This window comes from Abramis brama (assembly GCF_963993115.1).
Source record: "Abramis brama genome assembly, chromosome: 6".
Taxonomy (NCBI): domain Eukaryota; kingdom Metazoa; phylum Chordata; class Actinopteri; order Cypriniformes; family Leuciscidae; genus Abramis; species Abramis brama.
The window spans coordinates 8,161,652-8,181,013 of record NC_139968.1 but is presented as its reverse complement, the minus strand read 5'-3'; the positions used below and the strand labels follow the sequence as shown (position 1 = coordinate 8,181,013).

Here is a 19,362-nt window from a genome sequence, read left to right as displayed (position 1 = left end):
CTGTCTTGTTTTCCCCCACGGGGAGTTTTTGTTTGTAGTTTTGTTTTGTTTATTTATATTACTTAATAAAGATTCTGATTTTCTGCTCATGAATCCTCTCTCACAATTTCACCATTCCGTGACAGGCTCAGAATATGTTTTTAATGATATATTGTTAATAAAGGTAGAATTTTCCTACACATACATTTTATTCTTTTTATATTCTGTTTAATATGGGTATGTTTAGATTTGGGAGTAGGGTTAAGGGATCTTACATTTATCTATAAAATGGTAAAAGGGAAATTAACAGATATATTCATGATATGAAAGATTCATTAATGTAATAATGCTACGTTTAAATGTTGCCGATACGTCTATATTATATGTTTCAGAATCTATCCAAACATACAAAAAAGTATGTTTTGTGTCTTTGAAACTTACGTATTAATACCTACGTATTAACACCTACGTATTAACAATGAGATCATGTTGGATCATTACATATTTCCCATTACATTCATAAACGTATTCACACTGATTATTTTGAGGTAGTTACCAAAGCACATGAAATGTTCATCTTCAGAAGTGTTTACAGAATCCTAATAACGTTTTTTAAAAACTATAAAGTATTAGTGTAATAAAGGTACATATAAAATATGAAATTTCAGTTCAAATTTTATCCATTAAATACTTATCTAATAAAATTGTTGAAGTCATTTGAAATGAAATGTGGAAATTTTTCTGCAGTGTATCTGTCCTTATCAGTGACTGTAAAATACAAAAACAACGAAGTTGACAATCTAGACAGAAATACGTTTAAAATAGGTTTGATTTATCGTGGATCTATCTTCAAAAATAACTGGAATGTAAAGTCATCCATTTTAAGTCTTGTTGAGTGGCTCAAAAAGTCAATTTTTAATTTGCAAGTCATAAGAAACAAAACTGAAACTAGCAGGCACATACAGTATCTGTTTCCTTCCAAAGGTCAACACTGCATGCTTTACCAGTCAAAGTAACTGAGATAGTGGACTATAGCAGAATAAAAACTTATGAATGGTGATACATTTTGTATTATCAATGTGATTTTTACATGTAAGCAGTATTAATATGAGGTTTGAGCTTGCTAATGTCTCATTCAGTCTTGGCTGATTGAAATTGCATGAAAACTGTCCAAGGACATGAATATATATCACTGCAGCTGTCACAACTGATCCAGTTTGTGACAGCACATATCACAGAAATGCAACTGAAAGTTATTTTTTCACCCTCACCTACTGGACAACAGAAGTACAGATAATGTCAACATGAAATGTAATACTGTACATTAGTATAAGTACATTTGTAATTATTGTTCCTAATCTTATTGTTCATGATTATATAAAGTATAAATTGTTAAATAATTAAAAAATTAGAAATTGTGTCCATGTGTTGCTGCTCTGAAGCAAGTTTCCTAAAGTGTCCAAAAATCCTCCCTATTAACATCATATTAACAGATAAAAGATAAAGATAACTTCCTTATATATGATATCAGAAGATTTTTATTTTTCAAGAATAAACATTTTTCAACATGGTAACATCCATCCATCCTTGTATGTAGGGTAGTGGGTAGACAGCGACAGTTAAATTATACAGTATTTTAATTCCAAAAACATGTTTTATTCTATTTAACTCATAAGATATCAGTAACCTAAAAGGTATTTAAACATTACAGAAATACATTTGTGATGTGCCTTAATTTCCAACAGCTCAGTATATGTGCATGAACCCTTAGACCTAATAGGACTACAAATTTATGACCATTTGTAGTGTAAAAAACAACAACAACAACAAAACTAGAAACAAAAACAAATATAAAAGTACAGAACTTTTGCAGAAAATATTCACTTTTAGCCATACAGCATTATTACATTCCATTAGACTTTTTGGTTGCACTTTATTTTACAGTAGGTGTACTTACAGTGTAGTTACCTTAGAAAGTACTGGTATAAAGTAACTACATGGGTTAATGTTTGGTTTAGTGGTAGGTTCAGGGTTAATACCTAGTTATTTCCCAGTTATTGTACTAGGGTTAGGTACTTCAAATAAGTACATAGTATGTACATGGGAAACAGGACTGTAAAACAAAGTGCTACCGATATAATAAATGGCAATATGTTACAGGTTCAGTAATCATGTACACTCAACACTTATTCCTACATAGTTTCAGTTGGTTTATTTATATCAAAGATGCATGTTTGTTGTACCAGTACTGCCAAACGACAAATATAGTGATGAAACTCACTGAGAGGAAGATAATATACATCCCAAAAAGCAAGCGGTCAATGACTTGACCCAAATGTATCCACTCCTCTGCGCTCTCATCAGTTTTAAAATGTTTATCGACCTGCTGACGGATGGATAGTAACTCGTGGCTTATCTTCCTCAGTTCCTGAAGAGTAGGAGTTGTGTTGTGGACCGCTTTGCTCGGAGGGGTGTCAACTACAGGATCACAGCATTTGGTCTCAGTTCTGTGCTCTACAGGTACAAGAGAAGAATAATGTAACAATTTGATGCATGGCAGATGCTACTGTATTAACACTAAGTGAATATAGCAGTATTTTCTTTGCTCTGAGTGTAAATAGTTGTTAGATGCTATTTATACTTAGTGAAAATAGTGGCAGATAGCTTACTATTTGCACCCTAAGTGCATTGTTGTACATTATAAAACAGTATGCAATTATAACAACATATTCAGTGTATACGATTATATTTATTAAAATCCTAAATGGATGCCGTCTTATTGGGACAGTACATGTCCTTGCCCCTAAAGCCCTCTGTTCACCTACCCCTATACCTACCCTTAAAGGGGACCTATTATGCAAAATTCACTTTTACATGGTGTTTGAGCATAAAAGTGTGTACACAACCACCTTATAATGGTAAAAAATGGGTATTTGTTTTATTTAAAATTTTCCTATAAATCATAAATAGTGTCTCAAAATGAGTCGTTCACATTTTTGCCCAATGTGATGTCACAATGTAACAGGACGGGACACAGTCCACCATGTTTATCTCCTCACTAGAGCAGCTAGTGGAAACTGAGACAATCTAAGTGTTATGTTGTTGGCTTTATCAATAAACACAAAACGTGATTTCCATTCCACTGCACTACTTTTCCAATTGCTTTTCAATGTAAATGTGCTAGATGGATGTATTTGACCATTGTGCTTGCATCTTGCATCTTTTACAGTGGATCACGCAGGAATTGGCACTCTAAAAACACAGCACTCAAGTTAATAGAAGTTTAAAACGGTGGTATAATGCCCTTTTCACAAGCTGTAAAATAAGTCTTTGATGCCCCCAGAGTGTGTATGTGAAGTTTTAGCTCAAAATACCCCACATATATTTGTATATAGCATGTTAAAGTTGTCACTTTTTGAGGGTGAGCAAAAACGCACCGTTTTTGTGTCTGTCCCTTTAAATGCAAATGAGCTGCTGCTCCCGGCACAGAGGGCGGAGCTTCAACAGTTTATGTCCTTTTACCTCACACAGACATGCACTGAAAATTTCAAAAACGTTTAGCCTTTTATGTTCAAACCAGAGTCAGACAATGATGGAGAGACTCAAGAAGAAGTGACAACATGTAGAAGCAACAGGACATTTCTGAATAGTTAGTTGGGGAATTTATGTAGCTTATGTGCAGTTATCTTCTAGTCATTGATTAGCATATGCTGTCATGATAATCTATAAATTGCATTCCTGGGGGAGGGGTTTATGTAAATTGTAGGGTTTGTGATGTCACTAACCCGGGAGGAATGTTGTGTAGTCTCTACCAGCCGTTTGTTTGTAGTCCTTAAAAAGCTTTTTCTTTAAAATAAAATAACTCCCTTTGCTTTGAACTCTGAGCGTCGTAACTTTGCAGATGTTGTTTATGCTCAAACAGCAACATTACAAGTTATAAAAGTTAAATCATATTCAACCACCCCTTTAACTTTTAAAAAACACATCTCACACCTTGCATTTTCTGCTGCCCGCATCTCACGTTTTTAGACGAAAAAACACTTTGTGTGAGAATGGCCCCGAATGGGAGAAAAAAACACAAGGTCCGTCTAGCGTGTGTTTGCATAGAAAATAATGGAAACGCATCGCAGTGGAATGCAAAAACCCGTTCTGTGGAAATGGTCTCATGCTGTTTCTTCTGTTTTGTTGTTGTCTGGAGTATCCGAGGCATTAGATATAAAGGCTCCGCCCTCTTCTGGAAAGGGGGAGGGGAGCAGCAGCTCATTTGCATTTAAAGATACACACACAAAAACAGCGTGTTTTTGCTTCCACCCAAAAAGGGGCATGGTATAGTAAATGATCTGTGGGGTGTTTTGAGTTGAAACGTCACAGACACATTCTGGGGAGACCTGAGACTTATATTATATCTTGTAAAAAGGGGCATAATTGCTCCCATTCAAACACTTTATTCACACTATTCTATACCAAAGACTTTAGATATAAAGTGCACTTACTTGTGTACTTATATTATTTATGAATGGGAGAAAATGAATTTTAAATAACTAATTTTAGCAAATTTTAAATAAAAGAGTCATCATGCCACTGCAGCTGCCGTTGTGTTCTGGGACTGGCATTTATGAGACAGTTCATGTAAGAGTTTGTTGCTGATTTTAAATGTTATTTAAATGCAAGTTTGGCAAGCAGTTTTTGAGATTTCAGGATTCCCCCATTCACATAGATAGGACTTGGTCTTGTATTCCCGAAATAGCTGCCCGGAGGCGTTGCAAATATGTCCACCAAGTGAACAGGCTTTCCACTTTATTTTCACAATTTTTACTTCAAGTAGACACCTCTCTGAGTTGACATGCGATGGGAAAAGGGAGAAGAATGAGTTTAGTAAAAGGCGAATTCGAACTCGGGTCGGTCGCCTTACTCTCTGGACCCCTGATCCTGTTTTCAGATGAGTTTCTTGTGTAATTTTGTGTGGCTCAATCAGACAATGGTGGACAGAGTTAGTGTAAATAGCATCTACTGTCCCAACAAAGTGGTCTGTTTGCACTTGGTGTAAATAGACACTCTGGAAACTATTTACGCTTGTTGAACATAATTATTACATAGCTCACTGAATACTTGATTCTGATTGGCCAATCGTGGCATTCAGTCATTCATGGCAATGCTGATCAGGCTGCTCATTTTTTATAGAAACGCAACTAGTGAAAGCTTGAGTCTTTGTTGCAGTATTCAATTTTTCACATCCAGGATAATATATATTCAGCGATTCATTATCGCAAAGTGAATCAGGACCCCAATAGGAGTAAAAATATTACATAATCTTAAATTGTAAGACTCACCTTCAGGACCACAGCTTTGGTCACTTGGTTTCTTGCTTAAAAAAACAAGTTTAGCAAGGTAGTTGAGGAAAAGCACCTTGGCCCATCGAGGTAACGGTCCATAGTTACTGGAGCCACATTGAATATTTATGATAAGAATTGTCTCCAGAAGACTGGCCACCATCAGTGCCAAGCAGAGAGAGAAAAACACATCTGGAAAGAGATTGATTATTAAAGAGAGATAATGCAATGTCTTAAAAATCAGCTAAAATTTGACAATATTAATGCCGGTTGGCAAGAGAGGAAAAAGGTGCTTTAAAACTGTCATAACCAGCAGTGACTCTGAAGAATGACAAGACATTTTGTCACTTATCTTGAGTATTGTTCTTACAGAGCAGCCAGAATAAGTACTTGACTCTGGAAGCTTGTCACATGCCTGGTTATGAAAAAGTGTATCGCTACAATAAAAAGCTCCTATACAAACTTATGAGAGGTAAGGTGTTTCCTGTGACGGGCAGCAGGTCGTTCATTAGCAGCAGGAACACAGTGTAACCCAAGATGAGGGTCATTTTGAAGGAAGATCGATCCACATTCTGAGGTGGCAGAAGAAAGCTGAATAGATCTACAGCAATGAGGAAACAGCTGGGAATCAGGAGGTTCACCACGTATAGCGTTGCCCGACGCCTGAGGACAATCTAATGAAGGACAAAAGTAATTTAACCAATTTCATTAAGAATGCAGATTCATTCAATTAAAATACTAACAAAGGCTAATTTGGATATCCTACTTTGGTTACACTTTAAGGTGACGTAGTTACATTGCACTTAGACAAATAAGTGCTGTTTAATATTAATTAACTACATGCACTTATTATCGAGTTAGGGTTAGTTGTAATTATACATAATTTACTGTTATTACTATAGTAAGTACATGTAGTAAAGTGTAACTATGTCACCTTAAAATAAAGTGTTACCCCTATTTAAGCTAATTATAATTATTATTCAACTTGCCATGAGAGTATGTTGGTTTTGATAAACCTTATTTTCTTGTTTATAGCTAAGTTTTTTATTTGATTTTAATTGTGATAGAATTGTAATACATAGTAAGTAATTGTGTCCTGTGAGATATTCATTTCCTGGGGAGGTATGGTCTGTTTTTGAGCAAGCATGTCGACCAGCTCCCACTCTCCTTTAGTTGTCATCACTCCAAGAGAATATTCTAATGATGTCTCCACCGGTCTACCAATGGACAACTGAACATCCAGAACTGCAGAGAAGACCAAACAAATGAGAGTTAATGGGGTCACACAAAGTTAGTAGTTACTGTAAAAATGATAATTTACTCTTCAGTCAAGCCAACTTACTGGTGTGTTGGTATGAATTAAAGGTGAATGAGCAGTTCTGAATATCGAATGGAAAGGTGTAGATGTCCAGGTTACAAGAACTGATGACATGAACTGGAAAATCATCCTTTACCTTACCAGTATTTTCGATGTAGAGGTAATATGTGTCTGGGACTTTATTTTCATCAATGCTTCAAAGTAAAAAGAGGTATATGTTAGTATATGTTGTTTATTATCCATTCAAAGCTTTAATAAAAATAAAAAATAAAAATAAAAATCAGTCTCAAGCCACAAAAAATCTAGCACCTAGAGGGCTGACATCATTTTATGAGATGTGTGATATAGACTGCAGCATTATATGCAATATATTCATTAAAAGTGGATAATGGTCAGCTGATCACAGAATTCAGAAATACAGATACTTCTGAACTCACAATTCATTGATGACAACATCAGGCCTCCACAGTTGTTTTCTTGGAAGTGAGATTCTGTCTGTTCCACATTCAACAGGATCCCAACTCAAACCTTCAATACTCCACCACTTCAAAACACAAAGTATCAGTATTATGCAGTTTGGATAAAAAAATAAATAAAAAAATAAAATTCAGAACTAACCAGCCTTACATGTTTCTGATTGTATTGCTCTTATTTGTAAGTTGTTATGGATAGAAGCATCTGCTAAATTACTTAGTTTGATTTGTTTTAAAGTTAATATAGTAAATCAGACTTGTTAAAAGAGGCCAATAAAACTTACCAAATTCAACCAGATGAATGTGTTAAGTTTCTGTGCTTTTTCATCCTGAAAGAGAAATAAGGAAGATTTTTTTTTCATGATTACCAATAAGCAATTGCTATTCATAAACAGGGGTGTGTTTCCCAAAAGCATCGTTAGCCAAATGTTCGCAAGTTACGTCATTATCAGCATAGTTCAACGAGTCTGTGTTTCCCGAAAACATAGTTCCAACGAGCATTCGCAAACAGCATCGCAAAGTTGTGTGGCTGGAACGACAGCTCGAGAGCTGTGATTAGAAGCAGAGTTTCTAGTTTGCATGACATGTGGACTTAATAAATCCTTATCTTGAGCAAAATAAGCAAGCTGACATTCAGTACAATCTCTATATTTTATTTAGATTACATATAAATGTCGTTTACTTCTTTTAGTTTGTCAAGAGATTTAAATCACCGTTTTTGAAGAGTGCACATGTGCGTACGTGCTCTTGTACGTAAGAACGAGCCTATGATTGAATCTGGAGCAAAATAACTGAAAAATGAGAAATAGTCCTCAGATGCCATGCCATGTGAATGATTAAATTAAAGACCCTGTACAGATGTGTCTGGAGCGCTGGAAATGTTCATGTCACAACAACGCTGCTAGCATCTTGGCTGCAAATGGTTGAGCACCGTTTCTAATGTAATGAATAGTGATTTTATGTGGCCATAATTGAGAATGGCTGGAATCATCAGAACTTACCACATCAAAAATTCCATACAGCGTGAAGGACACGCTGATGTTTGTGGGAGTTTTCAAGTTAATAACTGGCCTAATTTCAGTTTTGTCCAAGATGTTCTTCTTCAGGGCTGTTAGGAGAGCATCTGAGGTGGGTTCGGAGCAGTTAATAGTCTCTGCGGATTTTATTAGTAGAGCTGGAAGAATAAAATTGCAAATTAAATATTAAAAGGCTTGTCTGTTGTATGGTCAGGTTCTGTTTAAAGGAAACCCCGCACATGACATAAAGGGGGAAAAAAACATGTATATTGTGGCCACGAATTACCAATCTTTTCCCACGGCTTACTAATTGTCACCATAATTCGACGACGAGACCCTGAAGTCGTTCTGGATCGGGGCGAACTTTCACCTTCCCGTTGACCTCCCAGACACCACTGATCTGAACTGGAAGGAAGCCATCAACCAGTGTCTGGAGAGCATCCGTCCCCGATCCAGGACCCAGGCAGACCCAGAGCCGAAGTTAACCGTGGAGAATGCGCGAGAGACCCCCGCAGACATTGGGGGACCACCTGCCGCACAAGTGAGCCAGAGCCCGAGGACCAAGGGACAGAGTTCACCATCGTGCCGGAAGTAGAGCCCCATAGAGAGTGAACGTGGGAACGTGAACCAAGGACTGGCTGATAAACTTCAGTGAGGAACTGTCGACTCCCATCCTTACCCACCCGGTATTTGAAGATTCATCGCTGTTTAAAGACAGCAAAATGACCGCAATTGATTGTAATATGTTCATTTATTTGACCTGTGTGGAAGTTACCCTACTCACCATCGTTATGTCCAGTCTCCTGTCACTTCCATCACCCCAGAGCTCAGCCAGTCCTCCAGCCCCGCCGCTACTGCCAGTTTGCTGTCCTGCTATGTCCTTGAAGATGGCCTGCCAGGACGTCGAGCAGCAGGTCGAGCAACGATTTTGTGGCTCCGCCTCCGGCCTCGGACGCCCTCGTTCCATCTCAGCACGTCGACCTGTCGGCTCCACCCTGGCTCCTCCGACCTTTGGCTCCTCCAGGAACCCTCGTCCATGTGACTCCACTGGGTTTCCTCAACCCACCGGCTCCCCATTGGTCGGTCGTCGCTCTGCCTACACCACGGACTTGCAGATCTTCTTGCAGCATCTTCAGCATCGCCTCTGTCCTCGGTCTCACCAGCGTCGCCTCTGTCCTGGGTCTCACCAGCGTTGCCCCTGTCCTCGGATGCTCAGGCTCCACCTGTGATGCTCGTCGCCGAGACGTCGCCTGGGTCTCCTTCACCAGCGATGTCTCTCGGCTAATTGAGAGACACCACAGGTCTGCCCCTGTGGATCCATCGGTCTCTTCTCCCCCAGCTCCCCAAACTGTCGTCAGCCACTACACCACCTTGGCTCCTCCCTCTCTCGACTCCGCCGTGGGCTGTCGGCACTGGGGAACTCTGGGTCTGTGCCATCAGTCTGCTCCTTTTCTTATTTTTTTTGCCTTTGTCACCATTGGCTTTTGACTTGCTTAGTTGGGGACATTTAATTGTAAAAAGTGCTATATAAGTATTGACTCCCATCTTCGCCGCAGGGATCTCGTCGTCCCACCATCACCATCCCATCACCTGGTCGTCCTGTCATTACCAGCTCTTCGCCACGCCCCCCCCCCCCCATTGTTGTCATTCATCACGTGTGTTTCTTTGTCCTTGTTTTCCCGCCATGGTATCATTCACCATGGACATATATTTATCACAGCTGTTAGTCATTGTCTCATCACCACCATGTATTTACATTCCTCCTTTTAATTCAGTTGTTGTTGGTTATTGTTTGTGCATAGCACTCTGTCTCGTATGTTGGCTGTTTGTTATAAATGTTATTAAATCTTATGTTATCGAATCCTCGTCTTCATCGTCTATGGAACCAGTGTTACACTATGTCAGCATGTTTTACTAACTCGTTCCCTCGTTTTAAGTAAATTGTGCGCACGATATAATAATTAATTCCCTTGATTGACTAAATCATGGCCACGTTGTAATAATTTGTTCCCTTGTTTTAGTTCAATCAAATTTAGGGAACAAATTAGTTCAACGTGGCCATGATTTAGATTTACTAAAACGAGGAAACAAATTAATAAATTGTGGGAACGAATTCTTAATTTGTGTTTACGATTTACTAAATCGATATAATGAATTCTTTTGTCTGCATGACATGTGCGGGGCTTCGTATTATTTAACAATTTAAAATATTCATAACATTATTATTACAAATAAAACAAAAGAGGGTTACACTTTATTTTAAGGTGTCACTGTTAGGTATTACTGAGTAATATTAAGCAACTACATGTACTTACTATAGGATCAGGGTTAGGAATAGGGTTGTTTTAGGGTTAGTTGCATGCAATTATGCATAATTTATAGTTATTACTACAGTAACTACATGTAACACGTGTTAACACTGTAAAATAAAGTGTTGCCCAAAAGAGTCATGAGTCAAATGACAATATACTACTGTAATACTGAATATATACACACAAAATATTGTTAGTTGTTGATTGTTGGTTTTACATAGAGTCTATGAACTTTGTATTGAAATTTGTATAGAATTTTCTTCTTACACAGCATGATGAGACAGCAGATAATGAGCTGTAACTGTAGAGGACCGGCTGTGAATCCAGCAGCCTGTAATGATAGTATTAACAGACACTGCAATGTACACTTCAATAAACCTGTAAATCACTACAACAACCCTAAAAAATGCTATAAACTTTACCTCACATCTATTGCATTACTGTTTCATGACTGTCTTACCTGTGATCTTGCCATCAGCTGAAGAATGAGAAGGCAGATTACAGAAAGAATGTTTTAAAATATATTTAAGCTTTTATCGCACAGTTCATGATCACTGCGAGGATTGAAATGGACCATCAGACAAAACTATATACTCCAAAAAATATTTGATTAGGTAAACTAAAACCAACATAGACTCTTTTACCACAATATTTTCATTTATTTTATAATCCCAGGATACAAAAGCAAGAACATGCAAAGCACAGCATGTGTGCTGTAAAACCCACAGTAAAAACATATTGTGGTTTGGTTTCTGTGGTTGCACGCCTTTTTTACATCGGCCTACAAGGGCGGCAGTGAATTTGTATAGTCAGTGAATAGAAAAGATTAAGAGTTCGTAAATAATATTAGTCCAGCAATAAAGAACAAAATTCAACAGTTATGAATAAATCATCTTAATTTTGCTGCAGTAACAGGTGTGTACTTGAATGTGAAAAATGGCTCCACTAAATGGCAAATAACATAATGAACACACCAACCGTTTATAATGGAAAATATCTATTTATACTGTATAAATATAAATATGTACATTTACATGACAGTTATTATTGCCCACCCAGGCATTAGGCAATAATAAATCTTATGTAAATACTAGGGCTGTGAAACGATTAATCGCATCCAAAATAAAAGTTTGTGTTCACATAATATATGTGTGTGTACTGTGCATAATTATTTTGTATATATAAATACACACACATGCATGTATATATTTAAGATTTTTTTTTATTTATACATAAAATATTTATATTTATATATAATACAAATTATATATACAGTATATTTAAGCAAATATTTCTTAAATATATACATGCATGTGTGTGTATTTATATATACAAAATAATTATGCACAGTACACACACATATATTATGTGAACACAAACTTTTATTATGGATGCGATTAATCACGATTAATCATTTCACAGCTCTAGTAAATACATATTTATACAGTTGTATATACAGTACTGCAAATCTGTACGTATGCCTTCTGCCTAAGATCTATATGTATATTACTTTTTTTTTTATTCCACATATTTAAGTCTTTCTCTCTATTCTATTGTGTTATATATGTATTGTAAGTACCTCCTGGAAACCATATCAAAGTACTTGTGCACACTTGGCGAATAAAGCACATTCTGATTCTAATATTTCTCTAATTTGCACTAATTTGTGGACTATGGGATGCATGGCATGACACTGATGTTCAGAAGTCTTGACCAATCAATTAATATTGAGTAACTTACATGCTAAAACACACTATTTAGCTTACTTAGTTTCAAACAAAGCCACAACAGCAACACAAACCGTCTTTATAAAGAAATCGGCTGAGTGAATGATTCAGTGAACCTGCAGAAAGAATCATTGAAAAATCCATAACTCTAATGAGCAAACTGGTGGCTTTATCACAATACTGTGATATCAATGGCTCAGTGTTTATTGCATACAATATTACAAATATTTCAAATAATATAGAATTATATAAAATAAAATATCACATGGACTGTTATTTTCTCAAGATTTATTTGTGTCCACATTAGGGGTTGCATGACTACAGTTACTTGTCAAAATAAAACTTGAGTACTTGTGGGTTTATGTTACCATTTTTTAAAAAAGACAAAAAAACAAAAACAAAACAATAGTTGGTGTCAACAAGTGTTTATTAATTGACAGCCCAATGTTTGCAACAATTACTGTACACGTCTCTTACATGTATTGTCAAAACATTCAAATATTAAGTTTAATTTTGTATTTAACATAGGCAAAGTAGCATTGACAGCAACATTATGACCTTAAAATCTCCATCTTTGACGATGAACAATAATACATAATGTATTTTAATAAAAATGCATTATTCAACATTCCAGTCAAACCAATCAGATTTGATTGAATCAAGTTTAGGCTTACAACCAGGCTTAAGTACTTCTACATCAGTGTTATACTCATTTCACATTTCTCATTTCAATTTTTTAGACAGGAATGTTGTTCCAAGATCAACAAAATATATTGACCCAAGTCGCTTAACTCTGCAAAATTAGGCATGCTATAGTCTGTTCGCTGTCATCGGCCTCCTGCCTCCGACCTCTCTTTGGTCGTGTTCATGGCTCGCTGATGGTTTGCTTGCTGATTCACGTTGATGTGAAATTATGGTTATCGCGCTCAAGTACTCAATGGCTTCCGACAGCGCTGACTTGTGGTTGAAGTAGTCGACTAGCCTACTCTGTGACCAGTCTATGCAAGCCCTAGTCCACCCTGGATACATCATCATTATTTTCTGAAACAATTTATGAAAATAAATAAAAATGAACCATTTATTAGTTCTGAGCAGATCAATGAAATCAGTTGGCCTGACTACAGACGCCAAGCTGACAGGCTTCACAATGAGCACTTTCATGCGGCCCGTTCACTCTGCCATTGAACACTGAGGGTCTGTTATTTTCACCCAGGTCTTCTTTGTAGCATCTCATGCGGATCTTTTCAACCAGTCTCTCAATCAGCACATCAATGTTTTCCACTGGAAAGTTCGGATCCTCCATCTGAGCTTCATTGCACCTCCTGCACTTCTGCTTGAAACGTCGCAGTTTAATGGTTCCCTGTTTCTTTGCTGTGTCCAGGTGAAAGTGAAACACCACCTGCACTCTTTTAGACATCCAGCTTCTTTTACAAAGAGAACAAGCGAACCTACGTATTGAAATGGGGAATATATCAGTTTTTTTTCCCTACATTCATTACTAATGTATGTATATATATATATATATATATATATATATATATATATATATATATATATATATATATATATTCAATGATTCAAACCACTGTTTATGTAAAAATCGACCAGTGAACTTTTGAACAGAGAACCAAAAACTACATAACATTAGAATGGAAAAAAAAAAAACCATTGGTAACAATTTACTTTAAGCCTTTATGTACAGTATAATGCATTCTAAAAGTATTTTGAATGCATTAATTATGACTTTTAATGCATTGTATGGTCTCATGAATAATTGTAACCACAGTTATAATACACAATACTAGACAATTACTAGACTTTAGAAAGTATAATGCATTAAAACACACAACAAACAGCCAGTTTTAGATGAAACAAGGAATATGCACATATTAATATTTATAATGCATTTTAACTTTGGTTACAGTTATTTATGAAAAGCTATAATGCATCATAACACATTATAAACTCCTTTATAAGGCAAACTCGTTTAACTCATCATTACAAATCTGTGTGAACTTCGCTATGTGTGTGTTTGTAAGACAGAACATGATGTGTATATGTGCAATTGTAATTAGAACTGATGACAGGGTCTGAGTGCGCATTTTTATACTGCATTATTAATACAAAATAAACATGACATATCCATCCGGGCTAGATTCTTTCAGTATCATGAAAATGGTGGCTTTTTGAACAGAGAACTTTTTAAAAATGTAATTCTTTTTTTTTATACCAAAACTTATAGTCAGATAATAGTTAACCTCTTAACATTATAAAACAACTTAAATGACAGCTTAATGTATTTTTATATTTTTACTACATTACATAAAAAAATGCTTGTGCTGCTTTTTTGTCACTGGTGTTACCTATATTTTAGATGACAATTCAGGCTTCCCAGAATGTAATTTGACTATTTAATTTGCATACATGATCAAAGACAGAAAAAGTTAATGTAATATTAAGAAACTGTCTTGATTAGTAATAATTTACTTTAAACAGGCACGTGTAAAGTTCTATTGTGTGACATTTTTCTATTTGTACCATTGTGTTTTTTGTTGTAACATTAGAAATAATTGAGGTTGAGTGATCAAAATTGAATGATCATATCCTTAAAATGCTTACTAATGAATGCAGCAACAGTTAGGTAGATACAAAAACCATATTCTATGAAACTGTGAACATAGAATGCCAGAAAACCAATATGCCATGTGGCGGTAACACCAGTGACGCAATGTAACACCAGTGACGCAAAGTGAAATCAATGACAAAACATAAGATTATTTCAAACAATTTTTTATACATTTATTATGAAATGCTAACAGGTCTTAATTAATATAATTGTTGAGGCTTTTATGAAACCTTATGTTGAGAAAAAAGTTAGTGGTGTTATTGATTGTCACTGGTGTTATCGTCATGTCACTGGTGTTACCAGCAGCAACAGTAACACCAGTGACGATAACACCAGTGACAAATCTGCAGACAAAATGGCATATCTAAGATGGCGGCCACAGTAGCTCAAACCACACTTCTTAAATTGTAAATAAATCACTTAATCATGCAATTTGAAAAATTATATTAATAAAATTTCCTTTCCCCTTACTATAAACTGTAGAACACCAGTGACACATCTTAAGTCCTCGCATGAAATTATCAAATTATTTATCAAATTGCTAAAAGATGAAGAGAGAGTGCACACTCACCATGTGCTTTTCAAAACAGCCACACCTACAATGAACGTTTGACCCAGAAAGAAGTTGGCAAGGATGTTGATTTTTTTCAAAGTGGTGTTTTTTATAAATTGTAACACCAGTGACATGAAATTGAGGGACAGGTATTCCCTGTAAATTATTTATAATATTTAGTTGATATTTTAGTTTTTTAAGTAGTCCACTAAATAACTATACTACTTCCCTTTGTATTATGACATTTAAAGGGGGAGAAAAATATATTTTTTAACTCAAAATATGTCACTAAACCACGACTCCTGACCCGAGGGACAAGCCAATTTCATGGTACTGACCGTGTTCTACAATATATATAAAAAATGTTTTGCAATATAACATATGTTTTATTAACAATAAAACACTTCAATTAAAACAAAAAACATATATTTTGTGTCATTATCTGACACTTTTAAATGTTTTTCTTGGTGGTTGAGGCCGGGACAGGAAAGCCACCATTTTCGTAGAATGACCCTTTTAATAAAATGACTCATCAAAATATCTCCATACACCATGAAGCCTAGTATAAAACACATATGTTTAGAATATTTTAATGTGATAAAGATGAGTTCTTACCGTGCAAAGGAGCCAGAGATGTACTGGAACCAACCATGAGCTTGTTTGTGTGGCTCAATAGAGTCAGTAATTGTAATGTGCCATGTGTCCCCTTGAAGCTCGCTCGCCTTCGCCTGTAAAGAACTTTCCCACAACTTTAATGCCATGTCTTCTTGCTTACAGTGCTGTTGCAGAAATGATCTTACCTTGTTATTACCCACTGAATATATACTGTACAGCTTATCTCTCAATTCACAAGAAACGAAACTGAAACTATCAAGCAAGTATCTATTTTCTGCAACACAAAAGCAGAATGCTTACTAGGCGCGTTGAGCTTGCCATAACATTATATAGCTGTATTGGAATGCAAAACCTCAACCTAAAATAATGGACAAATGTAACTGTTGCATCTCTGTCTTAATTAAATAAACACACGGACACCACCTTTTGATTCTCAACCTCCTCAACTTTCCTTCTTTTACTGAATGTTTTACACTGCCTTTTCTTTTCAGGCAACAGCGCCTTCTAGTGACAACTGCTTGAAACAATGCCAGTAATACTGATACATTACATGCCCCCTTTTCTTTGGATATAAAATCATATCACTTAACTGAACATGTTTAAGACTAAATTCTATACTAACTCACTGAACATATCTTGAACCTCCTTTTTTTTTCAAAACAATTCTCAACATATTTATATACTTCACTTGCCATTTTCATTAGATCAAACACTCTAACATCTATGGCATTTATTCCTTTCAGTCTACAACATAATCAGACAACTTCTCAGGCAATCGTCTAGTCCTTTGGGGTCTATCCGGTTTTGGTGTGTTTGGAAAATCAGACCAAATGGCCAATACAGCACAACTCGTTGGCTATTGGAGCATATGCTTTACAGTTCTCAAAATGTCCACTGTTAACTGCAAAACGCACCTCTTTCAACTCCATGTCGCTCTCAGAGGCTCTCTCGACTTCTCTGGTGGTTAAAGCATTAGGAGTTGCACTCACTGCAATGAATCTGACGTATTCCTCTGAATTATGGATGTGTCTCTCAGTTTTTGCTGTTTCCCCCAGCAGTCTTGACAGCGGATCTGCAATGTTCTGCCTGCCAGGTAAGTACGTGACCCTGAAATTGTATGGTTGTAATCGGAGTACCCATCGTTCTATACGTGCACAGGGTTTAGAGCGGGGGCTGTATATGGCCTCTAGCGGTTTGTGGTCAGTGACCAGCTCAAATTCTCGGCCATAAATGTAAGCGTGTAGTCTCTCACATGCCCACACTAGAGCCAGTGCCTCCTTTTCTGTTTGTGAATATCTACGTTCACAGTCCGTTAAGCAGCGACTCACATAGCATATTGGCACCATCTCCACTTTTTGGATCTGAACTAAGACAGCTCCCAGCCCCACTGGGCTCGCATCTGCGATCACTTTGGTTGGTGCGCATTTATCAAAATAGGCTAACGTGCTTGCTCTGGCCAATTCTTCTTTTAGCGCCTTAAACGATTGTCTTTGTTCTGGCCCAAACTCAAAGCATGTCCCCTTTTTGGTCAAGCGTCTTAGTGGCTCTGACAATGTTGCAAACAGACCTAGGAAACTCCTAACTTCTGAAGACGTCTTTGGTTCTCTTGCCTCCCTTACAGCTCGCACTCTTTCTTCTGTTGGACCGATTCCTTTCTCAGACAAAAGAATTCCCATGAATATCAGTTTGCTCATGTTGAACTGGCACTTCTCAGCGTTTAATGTCAATCCCCGTTCGCTCAGCCTTTTAATGACCGCATGTAAACGTTGATCGTGCGTTTCTTTGTCACAAGCATGAACAATGACATCATCTGAGATATTTTCTACACCCTCAATTCCTGCTAAGGCTTTGGCAATCTCGTGTTGATACTGTTCGCTGGCGGAGGATACACCAAAGATCAGCCTTTTATAACTATATACGCCATTATGCACCGCAAATGTAGTGATCTCTCTTGATTCAGGGCTGAGCTCCAGCCGGTGGTAACCCCACTTTAAATCCAGCTTGCTGAATATAGTTGAGCCATTAACGCCTTGGAGAATTTCATCCACTGTCGGGATGGGGTAACGCTCCCTCACTATAGCACGGTTAGCCTGCCTCATGTCCAGACACAATCTTATCTCTGAGTTAGCCTTTGGCACAATGACCACAGGATTCACCCATGGTGTGGGACCGCTGACGGGTTCAATGATGTCCATGTCCATTAGCTCCTTTATTCTCTGCTCTACTGCTCTTCTGAGATTAAATGGAATGCGTCTGAGTGGCTGTGCTACTGGTTTTACACTCTGGTTTATGTGTAAGGTGACTTGGTTGGTGTTTAACTTGCCAACCCCACTGAACACTTCTGGATATTTTTGTTGCAGTGCTTGCTTAATTTCCATCACAGCAGAGATGTCAGCTCCTATTTTCAACACTCCCAGCTTAATAGCAGTCTCTCTTCCCAAAGGTGGTTCTCCTTTCCCTCTTATCACAATGAATTCAGCCTGCTCCGTTTTATTGGATATATTCACCTCACATTTGAATGCACCCTTGACTGTTAGGGGTTGGTTGGAAGAGTATGTGTATAGCTTTCTTTCAGCTTCAGGTACGTATGACTTGCATTTAATTTTACTCTGTTTGAGATCCTCCCAGGTATCTTCATCAATTACATTATTTGTGGCACCTGAGTCGATTAACAGTGTTAGTTTTACTCCGCCCACAAGGAAAGTCAACCTCTCTGACATTGTATTTTCTTGGACAGCAAATGCATAATCAGCTTCCTCCACATTATTTACACGATTCTTTTTTTTTTTTGGTGTTTTGTGCGACACATCTTGGAAAAATGGTCTTTTCCGTTGCATTTATGACATACTTGACCCCGTGCTGGACATATTTGGTCTCTGGCTAAATGGTCCTTGTGTCCACATCTGTAACATTTCCTATCTACTTTTTCATCTGTTCCCTCTGCAGGTCTGTTTCTGGTGTATCCTTTCTCTTTTTTGTCTCTTTTTTGCACAATTCGATTAACTGCACCTGTTTCAGGTTTCAACGACATCAATGACATCTGCTCTTCAATTCTCTCACACTGTGACGCTAATTCCACTGAACGAGCGAGCGTTAGACTCGGACCTTCCTCCAATAACTTCTGATGAACATAATCTGACATGCATTTGCTGAGAATAGGATCTCTTATCTGATTGTCTGTGTCTGTTTGAAACCCACAGTCTTTTGCAGCTTGCCACAGGCGAGTAGCAAATTGTTGTATCGTCTCACCTGTTTTCTGAGTCAACATGTGAAAAGCTTGTCGGGCGAATGCTGCGTTGACTTGAGGCACGAAATAAGAATTCAAAGCGGTCACTGCGGCGTCATAGTCAGTTACCTCCCCCGTGTTTTCCAGAGTTGAAAAGACATCTTGTACATCTGGTCCCGCGAGGTGT

At 37.2% G+C, this 19,362-nt stretch overlaps 2 protein-coding genes across 2 annotated transcripts; both read right to left on the bottom strand.

The window, feature by feature from the left end:
- Positions 1-1,648: 1,648 nt before the first annotated feature.
- Positions 1,649-7,477, bottom strand: LOC311085836 (5-hydroxytryptamine receptor 3A-like; the record flags this gene model as incomplete). Its single annotated transcript, XM_084118456.1, has 8 exons — positions 7,385-7,477; positions 7,065-7,171; positions 6,652-6,821; positions 6,388-6,554; positions 5,773-5,983; positions 5,310-5,501; positions 2,261-2,493; positions 1,649-1,666 (listed from the first exon to the last, which is right to left on the bottom strand). The coding sequence occupies exons 1-8, from the start codon at positions 7,460-7,462 to the stop codon at positions 1,649-1,651; spliced, it is 1,176 nt and encodes a 391-aa protein (XP_083974582.1). The 5' UTR covers positions 7,463-7,477.
- Positions 7,478-12,564: 5,087 nt separating this feature from the next.
- LOC311085233 (receptor-transporting protein 2-like) lies at positions 12,565-16,395 on the bottom strand. The gene is made up of 2 exons (XM_084117667.1): positions 15,950-16,395; positions 12,565-13,603 (listed from the first exon to the last, which is right to left on the bottom strand). The coding sequence occupies exons 1-2, from the start codon at positions 16,093-16,095 to the stop codon at positions 13,261-13,263; spliced, it is 489 nt and encodes a 162-aa protein (XP_083973793.1). The 5' UTR covers positions 16,096-16,395; the 3' UTR covers positions 12,565-13,260.
- Positions 16,396-19,362: the final 2,967 nt, after the last annotated feature.

Bases quoted from the DNA above. Each gene is read 5' to 3' on its own strand.
- LOC311085233 (XM_084117667.1), bottom strand. From the start codon at position 16,095: ATGGCATTAAAGTTGTGGGAAAGTTCTTTACAGGCGAAGGCGAGCGAG. The intron at 13,604-15,949 runs GTAAGAACTCAT...TTCAATACGTAG, and splicing joins ATCTCTGGCTCCTTTGCACG to GTTCGCTTGTTCTCTTTGTA.